Genomic DNA, 11,524 nt, shown 5'->3' with positions numbered 1-11,524 from the left:
ATGAAAGAAGTTGATAAAATAAGGAAAATAGAAGTCCAGTATCTCCAATGTACTGGATAAATATCTTAATCATTGAGCATTAAAGTTCTAATATATGACAAATATTTTTACCATTATGTTTGTGAATAAGCAAACTGAGCATCATAAAAACAAGGTTTGTGAAGGTAATGAAGAGTTTCATTCACTAAAACCAGGAAATATTATATTGGTTTTATTATCCTGTATTTGCATACTAAATTTTCTGGTCTCTGAGTGACTATTGAGAAAATGGCTTCGAGTAGGTATATTTTTATGGTTTTGCAAACTACCAAAGAATAGGGATTATCTTTTCTTTCTAAAGACAAGATCCTCAGCCTGCCTATTAATCTAGAATAATGGATATACATTCAGTAGATGCTTGTTGAATGGACCAATGTGTGAGTGCTTTTCTTAGTGGGTTTCTATGAACCAAGGAAGAGAAGGCAACACATCAGTAAAGAATGAACATGTTTACTTTGAAACAAGGAAGGCAATTTATTGTAGTGAGATTATATTGAAGTTCTATATATGATCCCCAATGCATATCATGCATATAAAGTTTCCTGCACACTGTTGGAGAAGGCATTGCTGAGCCACAGAGAAACTCAAAGTGCTATAAATCAGTTAATATTGATATAATGCATTTTTGCTAATCTACCCAAATTGAAAATGAGATGATTAAAAGAACACATTTCACTATTTTTCATAAATGTTAACGATGGCCTTTTCATTCACTGGAGTTTGTAATGCCTTCGATATAACTCCAAACACTGAAGTCTGTTCTTGCAGTCTGCTCCTTTTTTCTTACCGTTGTGGGTAACTATCACAAAGCTGTTTACTGGAGGAAACTTCTAACAGAGATTTAAACATTTTCCCTAAATGGAGTTTGTGGAAAATATGAAAAATGGGATGACATTTGAGGCAACATAAAAAGGAAAAAAATTATTTTTGAACACTAATAGTGTTCAAAATACTGCCCCAGGAGGCAGAGAACAGCAATGCAGTTGACTACAAGTTCACAAATACACACATACTCATGTAGACATCTTTGCACCTAACACCTTGTCTCTAATACATTTTATACACTTGCTACATGTTGCATGAATTTGGGCACACACACACACTGCCTGAGTCCCATTGCGTGGCTATCCCCTCTAGGGAGGCCTCTATACAACCTTTCTAAAAGAGCTTATTCTCGACTTTTTGGAAAACAGAGTTCAAAGCAGTTCTTTATACAGTTGTGCATTTACAGAGACGCCATAAGCCATGTCATGGTGTCTGGTCTGCTGTCCTAAATGTAGGATTCTTTAGCATACTGGAGTTGGTCAGCCTCAAAGACTGGCTGACTACATCGCCGCACTAGATGGTCCAGCTTAGTCTTCTGTTTTGACTCAGATACAGTTCTTGGCCGGTGCAGGTCAGGTCTCCCTGTGACGGTCACGTGTCCTATTGTTTCTACAGAAACATGTACAGTCTGGCTCTGTCTCCAGCTCTCAGTCCTGGGAGATAGTCTGTGCCTGTCAAGCAGCTCTTGACTGCATGTATTTCTTAAATTCCCTCCGTGATGAAAAGGTCGGAGAGGTTCAGCATCCTGGCTGAGCATTCTGGCCCTCATGCTCCCAACTGTTTGGCCCCTGTAGGCCGAGAGGTCCAATGCCTGGTGCCGAATGGCCTCTTCGTAAGATGGCGGACTACCTGGGCTTCTCTGATCCACTTGTTGGAACACATCCCTGACAGAGAGGGCATAGGATGTGGAGCTAAAGTCTAGAGCAGTTTGGCCCTGGATTTCAGACAAGTTTTCCTGGATGATCCGCCCAGAAAGCTGGCTTTCTTTTTTAAAACCTTTCTTTACTTGGTCTCTGGTAAAGCCTTTGGATTTTACAGACACGCAGCTGGGGGCTTTGGTCAGCACTCTTTTGTGAGAGGCAAAGGAGAATGACATGGAGTGTTTTTTAATTTCTCTGTTGGGCTTACTCTTCTCTGTCTTTGTGAAAGACTGATGTCTGGTGAAGAAATTCCTTTTGGGACTGGAAGGAGAAGCCACGGGTGAACCATCAGAGGAAGCATCCAGAGAGCCACTGGAGGAGGCTTTGGGCGCTAGTCCCCACAGTAACACCAAACCCTGAGTCGAGTTCTTCACCTTCAGGTCCTGTGGTCTCTGGGCTTTGCCTTCCACTGCAGGAAACACCTCCTCTGGAAAGGGGTCTTCAGTTTCCTTACTTTCCAAATGAGCCCCTGCCTGGGCCATGGCGACGTCCTCCTCGCTTCGTGTTAGTTTTTGGTGTGTTTTCTGGCTCTCGAGGCTCTCCTGTGAGGATGACGGGCTGGGCTCTGAGTACCTCCTGTCTAGTTCACTCAGGGAGTTTTTCAGCCTGGCAAGAGTGCTGCTGATGGGCTCCGGACTCAACTCCCAAGTGAGCTGGGGGCCTCTGGGCCCCCAGCCGGCAGTCGTCTCCACAGGTACTGGGGGTTGCCTATTTGGGGAGCCAATGGCACCACCGGAGTCCACGTCAGGATCGTTGCTGTCATAAGCTGAGTCATTCTGCAGCGTTGACATGTCTGGGGGAAGTTAAGGGACAGTTGAGTTTCTGGTTCAGTTTCTCTGAGAAATAAACTTTAGTACGATTCCCCCTACTTATATCAAGTATGGCCCTAGGTAATCTGGTGAAGCTACTTTGAGGCTTGATATGAAATTTGCCACATTAAAATTTTGTTTCTTTCCTAGTTTGAGGTGCAGAAGAGAAGCAGATAAAGGAAATATGAGGGAGAATGAGAAAAGAGAGAAAACATTTCAATGAAAATTTGTTGATCTTAAATTAAAAAATTAATCCTTTGGATGGCTCTTTCATTGGATCCATTCCATTTTAATAGACCCATAGCCCATTATGTGGAAACAACCCTCTAGCTGAAGTTAACTTAGTAAAATTTGAAGGTTTTTGTGATTCCGAAAGAAGCTGAACGAGTGTCAGCTGAGTGAGGAGGCACTGCATGGAAATTTGAGAACAGGTGTCCATGTGAATGGTGTCCTATGAGTTTGATTTGGTGATTTGTGTAGGTAGCTGTTGCTTCAAATACCAGATATATTTTACATTACTGGCATGGACTGGCAGACTGGCATGAACTTTCCCCCACAGTCATCATCAATCGAGAGCACATTTTGTACCTGAACTGTCAGTGTGTTCCAGGGAGTCATCAGAAGCAGTACTGGAATGTGCCGGAATGTTCTCCCCAAATATTTCCAAGCAGTTATCGATGAGGAATTCCACCAATGTCTTAACCTGTGAGGAAAAATAAACAAGTTGTCAACCTAAAGCTATCTTTAATTTTTTTAAAGGAAGAGGAGAAATAATGGGGATATGATGGGGGTCAACCGATAGGGAGGTGCCAAAATAAGCGTAAGGGATCTTTATGTGTTTGAGAAGAGCATGTGGAAAATTGGTAAAAATCATATATATTAATGTTATCTTTGAGACACACATTTTTTTTTGAGATTTAAAAAACCCTCTTCCTTTCAAGTAATTTTTATCTAAATAAGGAGTTTCCCAAACTGATAGTTGGACTGATGGCGTGTGATACACAGGTCCTGTGAGACAAGAGGTTTGTTCCGTTTCATCAAATGCATGAGTCTAAGAGGGCAGAACTATGACAAAAGCATTTTGTATTTCATATTTCACTTGACCTTGAGTCAGAGAAACTTAGAGGCATTTTACACTTGGGTCTTCCTTCCTTCCTTCCCTCCTTCCTTCCTCTCCCTCCCTCTCTCTCTCTCTCTCTTTCTCTTTTTTAATAATTTACTTATTTTTGAGAGAGAGAACTTGTTGTGTGCACAGGTGAGTGAGGGAGGGCCAGAGAGAGGGAGAGACAGATTCCCAAGCAGGCTCCACACAGCCAGCACAGAGCCTGACATGGGGCTCGATCCCATGAACTGTGACATCATGACCTGAGCCAAAACCAAGAGTCGGATACTTAACCAACTGAGCGACCCAGAAGCCTCCTCCATTCCTTTTTATTATCACTTGGTGTTTTCAAACAAACAGTGAGATCAAATTGGGAGTTTGTCAGAAATAGACCAGAACAAACCTTGTTGTTTAAGTCTTTCTGGGCTTCGAATGACAGGTGTTGGTCATTCTCTCGGGTCAGCACGTTGGGTCCAATGCAGATAGCTAGATTGCTGGCATCCATCTTACTGATCTGTGAGTTCTTGCTGATGAGGTAGAGCACGGAGACCAGGTGTTTGAGCAGCAGGAGGTTGGGCCGGGGGAGCTTATCTGCAACCCTGGAATGAAGTTCAGGGAGGCTGGTTTTAGAGGAGGCTAATGGTGTATTTCCCTTTAGTGTCTCAAGTTGAAAGTTTCTGCCTAACCCAGACTTCCTTTAAAATGAAGAAGGTGCATTTTCACAGTAAGGTTGTGAAATGTTTATTCAGACACTTCCAGTGGTAACAGACGTGGCATGAAACTGGTTAACCATGAGATCCTAAAGACCTAAGACACTGGTCTTTATAATTAGGAAGGACACCAATAACACAACCCTTTATTACTTGTATTGATCTCAAATTAGGAATCCTTAACTTCTGCAACAAACCCCATAGTTTAATACATTTTGAAAATTGTTTTGGTGAGTAATCATTTAGCCAGGCAGAATGTCTTTCTAGCACTGCAAGACTGGTGTTTTTGGAACACAGTCATTTACTTTTTTTGATCTGTGATCATCACACAAAGATGACCCATTTTTATACCATTCTGAGAAACCTTTATGGAGCATAAATCAGTTTATAAGGGCATGTTCATAAATATGGCCAAGGTAGCACTTAAATGGCAACATCAGTACTAACAGTAATTAGATTTATAAAGCCTCATTTTTTCAAAATAAGCAATGGTGACTAAGTAGGGACCATTTTCATTTCTCATAAGGAGTTACTATTTGAAAGAGCTTATGTCTTTAAGGGGAAACTTCTAATAATATTAGGATTTTCAATTTGGGACAGATACTCTTAACGCCTTCAATTCAATAACTATTTCACTGGAAATATTTAGCCGCCTGGGACAATCATAATAAATAGACTTTCATAGCATTCGGCGAAAGAGCTGATATTTCAAAGTTAGGTGTTTAAGATTGTCTAGTCACTAACAGGTTACAGTTTCATTTACGAATGTAATTGTTTTTGTTGTCTTTGGAATTTGTTTTTATATAGTTTTCATTTTGATTAATTGTACGAATATGAAACATGCTGTGGAATTTTGTGATCAAAACATTCCCTTCCTATGTTCTACTATGCCTTAGGGGATGTTTTTATGGGAGAATTGTTGCCTTGCCTGACACCCATTTATTAGGTTAAGAATAACCCCAAATTCCTACACTTGGCTATTTAGCGTGTTTTCAGGGTTTCACCTAAGATTTTGCCCCATTCTTTCTTGAACAGCTTACGTTTTTAGACCCCCCACCTCTTGGGATTTGCGCTTTCCACTCTTTGAAAAAGTGCTTCCTTTCATTTGGCTAAAACCACTTTAAAAGGAGTCTCCAAAGTACCTTGTGATTTTTATTCTGGGAGTAGATAAACAATTCCATTCTGATTCCCTAAACACTTCAATTTTCATGAAACACTCAGAGAATTATGTGAAGAATAAAAAAATGGAGACCATGTGGGCCTGGCCTCTGGCAAGGACTCTGGCAACTTACTGTTTCAGGGCCTCAATTCTGTCCTCCTCATTCTGCCTCTCCAGGGCGTCCATCCAGTCCTCAAACAGGTCACATGAAAGTAGCTTCAGTGGGATACTTCTAAGGAAGTCCTGGAGGATGAAAGGGGATGGTTTGTCCTGTTTATGTTACATTATGTGCTGGCATCTTCATCGTCCCCTTGTCTGGTCTGTCTCAGAGACCCTCTGATCATCTTAACACAGGCTGTGCCCCCTTCCTTCTTGCATTTGAATACTCGAGGGAAATCTCTCTCATCAACTTCCTAACAACGCACACACAGTAAGGACATCATCTGAGGGACAGCCAGATTCAGGGGCACAGACTTGGCCATGGGACAGTCTAAGTGCCTTTTCTCATCAGGATTTGGGGAGAATTTAATGTATCGCCTTCTGTTGGAATCTGGGATCATAGAAACAGATGTTTATATAAGAAAATAAAAGGCTTAGCTAAAAAAACTTAAACTCCAGGATCAGTTTACTTTGATTTGTAGGGAGAAGAGCCCATTTCTTATTTTCTGAAAATTAATGTGTCAGAGCCACCTGCAGATGATTTGGCAGCAATGTTGTGAACTCACCTTAAAGACCACAGCCAGAAGGTGCACAGGGAGACTTTTCAGATCCACCACGCCTCCAGAGTTGAGCTCTTCCTTTAGCTCTTTGCGGGCTTTCTCATTGGCTGCTTTCCTGAATATCCCTTCAGTGGAAGGTCCTTTAAGGCACAGAATAGTGAGAATATCCTATAGGAAAGAGGGGTAGGAATAGGAAATGATTACCCTTAGTTTGAATGCATGAAACCATATGCTGCTACTAATACATGAAAAATCTATGTTTAGGTAAGAGAAAGAATTAAAATGGCGCATGTGAACAGTAGCAAACTTCACCTGTCCTAGAATATCTTCTCCATAAAAGTTAGTTCTTCATGATACCGAGATGGTGTTAACAAGAGACCTCTAATGCCAATTTTTCTTTATAGCCCCATTGCTATCAACTGTCTCCCTCAACTCTGCTATTTTTCTAAGAGGAGGTAAATGGTGAAAGCTCTAATTTTTTACATTCTAAAATTATTCCAGGCCTCCCTCCTTTCAAGTCATTCCATATAAACACTGGATTTCTGATCATACACTTTAGACCCCATCTCTGTTGACTTTTCAGAAGCTACACATTTTAAGCATTCTCAACTCCATGAGATCATGAGGATGGAAGGATGGAGGGCAAGTAGAGCTCATTTCTAGAGTGTAAGCAGCCAGGTACTCTCCTGACTGTACTCATATGTGGAAACACCATTTCCAAAAGTGGAAAAAACTAAATACTGGCCCCAGCAAGATTAGCATGAGAATGATATTTAGAGCTCCCAAGAATCTTTCACATCCAACAAAAACCTGATGTAGGTTACAAGTAAATGCACACCTACCTGGATGGGTCTGGGGAGTATGTCGTCCTCACCGCAGATGATTGACAAGGGCTGATCAAATAGTGGCGTTTTCAGTTCTGGTTCTGAAGCCCCAGGAAAATCTGACACAGGAGAAGGCCTTCTCATGAGAAAAGGCCAAGACAGCACCTTTTTTCTCTTCTTAATTTCTACAGCCAGGAAAACAAGGCAAAGAGAAAAATTAAATTTAACTTATTAATAAATAAAGACCCATATAAGACAATGGATATCATCAGCCACTTAATGTCATCTATGGTATGTCATGGGGGGGGGCAGGAATAATTTTGAAAAACTGAGAAAGCAAAGGGCGTGAATTTTAATCGAGAAAAATCAACCGATAAAGCAACCACATTGTCACCAGAGCAACCAGCCCCTAAACATCAACACCAAGGTTCCTCAAAGTCTCCACCTTTCCTGTTTTTACCCTTCACTGGCTGTTTGCTACAAAAAAATCAGCAAAACCTAGGCAAGCAGATCACAAACAACCATCTTAATATATTGACCTTAATAACTATGGTGGGCATTTCTGATGTGAAATAGATTATTTTAATTTTCTTCATTGGTGGAAAAAACGAAACTTAGAAAGAGAGGAAGTGACTTGCTTAAGATCTTTTTTTTTTTTTTTAAACTGAAGTATAGTTGACAGTAGAATGTTACGTTAATTTCAGCCACAATGGGAAACAGTATGGAGTTTCCTCAAAAAATTAAAATAGAAATACCATATGAGCCAGTGATTTTACTGCTAGGTTTTACCCAAAGAAAACAAAAATACTAATTCAAAAAGATCTACACACCCCTGTGTTTATTGCAGCATCATTTACAACAGCCAAGATATGGAAGCAAACCAAGTGTCCAGTGATAGATGAATGGATAAAGATGTGGTTTATAAATACAGCGGAATACCACCGAGCCATAAAAAAAGAGTGGAACCTTGTTCAAGATCATTTTGAAGACACTTAGCTGGGCTGGCGGGTAAACCTCTGCAGCCACTTAGCCACTAGGGGGAGCTACAACAGGCTGTCTGCAGTCCCCTTTAGGATGTCCCTGGTGGCTGCTTTGGGACAGCGCTGGCACAAATTGCCAGGAAGGCTTGAACCTAGACCTGGCAGTTGGGAACTATCAGTAAAACATTAGCAAGATGTTCTATCTTTGCAAAAGCCTGAAGATGTGTATGCAACGGGTATCGCACCTCACAAGTTTCCTTCTGTCTCTCTTTTCTGTCTCCTTCTTTCTCTTGTTTTCCCCTAAATATAAAAGCTGTATTTTCCAAATGCATTGCCATATGTTTCTACACTGGCAAGTGGAAGAGGATGGCTAGAGAAGGAAGAAAAGGGAAAAGGAACGGTCTCTTTTTCATATGTATGCATGCTGTAATTGTTAAAACAGAAGCGCCTAGGAGATCTGACCCCACGAAAAACCCCATGAAGAGCTGGGGGGTTGGCTCTAGAGAGGATCTTGTCTGTCAGAGTGCCCTGATGCTCTGGTGAGCTGGAGCCTGCCTTCCATCTAAGTGTTAATGTTCTGCGGTCTTTAAAAGAACATTTATAAAAAAAAAATTCCTAGTAAAGTACTGTGGTTTTGCAAACCGAGAACATTTGTTGTTAGCACTTACATAAAAGATCAGTATGTTTTCAAAACTCACCAATTAGCTGGCAAATATTATTTTCACCCTCAGATGATGCCAACAGAGGATGTTCCTTGATATCACCCTAAAAATATATTTGTTTTAGTTAAAAATGACGGAAGAGATCTACCCAGTCTTGCCCCACAGAATACACATACAACATTTTATTCGTATTAGGAATTAGTCAATAGAGTCCACTGATTTTTTCTAGCTTCTAGAATCAACAATTGGTTATCATCCTATAAGGTCCCAATTAATGTATTTAATGTACTGCACGAATGATGTTAATTTTCTACTCTGATAATTAAATAATCCAAACAATATTCCATTACAACACAGTGTTTCACATTCTCACAGTGCAGATAAAAAGTGTTTAAAATTGCTTTCTTACCTCTGACTGACATTCAATCAATGTCTCCATGTTATTGGCATTTAGTGTTTTTGCCTAAAAGAGAAAACCAAAATTAGGTAAAGATCTTTTGACTCTGACTTCTGGAAAAGCGGAATTAATAAATGTAAGAGGGGGACGTACGGCATTGCAACTGCTTATCAACTTCATTAGAGTCTGTGCTGACTGTCCAGCGATGAATTTCCCCCCGTGTGTCCTTGGCTCTGCCTGTGAGAAATCACGTGAGAAAGAGTGAGGAGGGAGACGCATAATAAGTTGGCCGATTTCAGTGCCAAAACACAAAGTTTGAAACTGTTAGGTAGAAAAGTTTTCACTTAAAGTCTGTGTGTATGTTACTAGATATCTTAGGCTGTTAAGGACAGCACCTGAACACACTTATTTCTATATTATTTAAACCTGATACCTTTACCACGCCACACTTATTCACTTATTCCATTCCCATCAAGAAATAATCTGACAAATAATTACATAATAATTATATACCCCCTTTTTTTGGCAGCAGGTAGAGCTCACTATGTGTCAGGCACTGTATTGCGTGCTCTGCATGGATGATCTCATCTAACCCCCAGGGTCAAAAACTTATTCCCAAGATGCTACTTGTAGTAAACACAAAACAAAGTTAACCTTTCCGGAATTCCCATGCCAAAAAAGTTCAGGCTTCACACTGAAGCCAAGCTTTGCGTGTTCAGAGTCTTTGTAACATGACATGTTGTGTGTTTGTGGTACAGCTGTTTTCTGTCGGAGGTGCTCTCAGACACCTGAGATTTGCTAGCTAGCTTATTCTCTAGTGATATGAATTTATGGTACTCACCCTCAGAGGGTCTCCAGCCAGACTTGTCTTATCTCCGGGGGACTGTGAAAAATGGGAGAAACAGCATTTCACTCTGCTCCTACTAATCCACTGGTTGAGAGGGCAAGACTGAATGACCGGCTTCACGTGTCCTGCATTATAAACGAGAGGGGGCGGGCAGGTGGAAATTCAGAATATTACTGAGACCGGAAAGAACATCATGGGTTGTCACACAGACATAGCCAGCCAGACACTGGGGAGCTCTCACTTCCTCATTCCTTTTAGGGCAGCTCTGGTTCTTTTTCTTCTTCTTCCACTTCAAAGTAAAAAAAAAAAAAAAAAAATCTACAAACTAGTAGGGGTGGAAAAGATGACATATGGCTCTTAGGTGAAGGCTGTGATTAATGTCACAGGTGGGATGTGTGAACAAGAAATTGTGTTATTCTGTAATAAACATAATTTTATTTTGTAAAGTGGTGATTTCAGGTGCCCTTATTTTGTATCCTGTTTGGGTGCCATCTCCCCTCCCATCCACCATCTACTCTGTTCATCAGTTACCACACATTGACTGGCATCCTCTGGGTGCAGGATGCTCTTCCTCCCAGAAGCTCCAGACATGCTGCTGCTTTTGAGAAATGGTCGCTATCAGTTTCCTTTGGAATTAGGTAGAGAGTCTCCTAGAGCCAGCTGCCAAAATATTAACCCCTTTCTCCTTTCCCTAACTCCTGGTCAAAGTTGCTAATACCATCTCTAATCTTGACATGGAAGGAAAACCAAAAATTCCTTTGATCAGATCAATTTCAAATAGAAAGGAGATCGTGAGGGGCACCTGGGTGGCTCAGATAAGCATCCAACTTCGGTTCAGGTCATGATCTCACTGTTCGTGCGTTCGAGCCCCACACCAGGCTGACTACTATCAGCACAGAGCCCGCTTTGGATCCTGTGTCTCCCTTTTTCTGCCCCTCCCCTGCTTGCTCTCTCTCTCTCTCTCAAAAATAAATAAACATTTAATTCTTTTCTAAAGAAAAAAAGAAAAGAGACGGTGAACTTCATCTGTGGATCTCTCCTCCTCCTCCCTGCCTCCTCCTCCTCCTTCTTCTTCATGTGTGGATCCCTCGTTCTGGATAAGAGAAAATCTCTGGTCTTTTCTATGGCTAAAAGGCTATGTATGTGACCTATATTACGACATCTTCACACAGTGGAGTGTTCCGTAGAACTGAGAATGCATGGTCTATAACTATGTCCAACAGTGTGGGCAGGTCTCACAACATAATGTTGAGCTAAAGAAACCAGACTCAAAAGAGCGTATCTTGCATACAAAGCAAAGTCATCTATGTTGTCGGAAGTCAATCTATGCTATTTTACCAGTTTCCCTGGGGTGGGAAGTGACCACTGGGGGCCAGAGAGGGCTCTCTAATGGTCCATCTCTTGATCTGGGTGCTCCTAGTCTTATGTTCACATTTCTGTATGTGTGTTATTCTTCAACAAAAAATTAAAAACTACCTTTGTCTTAATCCATCACCAGAAGGCTTTAATCCCAAGACTTTTTCATATTGAC

General features: G+C 41.1%; 1 protein-coding gene across 1 annotated transcript; it reads right to left on the bottom strand.

Annotated features, from left to right (window-relative positions):
- Positions 1-488: 488 nt before the first annotated feature.
- Positions 489-10,129, bottom strand: TAGAP (T cell activation RhoGTPase activating protein). The gene is made up of 10 exons (XM_019412697.2): positions 9,988-10,129; positions 9,300-9,383; positions 9,159-9,212; positions 8,786-8,852; positions 7,126-7,292; positions 6,290-6,451; positions 5,698-5,807; positions 4,099-4,294; positions 3,182-3,296; positions 489-2,577 (listed from the first exon to the last, which is right to left on the bottom strand). The coding sequence occupies exons 2-10, from the start codon at positions 9,324-9,326 to the stop codon at positions 1,310-1,312; spliced, it is 2,166 nt and encodes a 721-aa protein (XP_019268242.2). The 5' UTR covers positions 9,327-9,383; positions 9,988-10,129; the 3' UTR covers positions 489-1,309.
- Positions 10,130-11,524: the final 1,395 nt, after the last annotated feature.

Source organism: Panthera pardus, unplaced genomic scaffold (genome assembly GCF_024362965.1).
Source record: "Panthera pardus isolate Hobbes unplaced genomic scaffold, ASM2436296v1 HiC_scaffold_17, whole genome shotgun sequence".
Lineage (NCBI taxonomy): Eukaryota > Metazoa > Chordata > Mammalia > Carnivora > Felidae > Panthera > Panthera pardus.
Note: the sequence above shows the minus strand (reverse complement) of the source record. Positions and strands in the feature narration are given on the sequence as shown.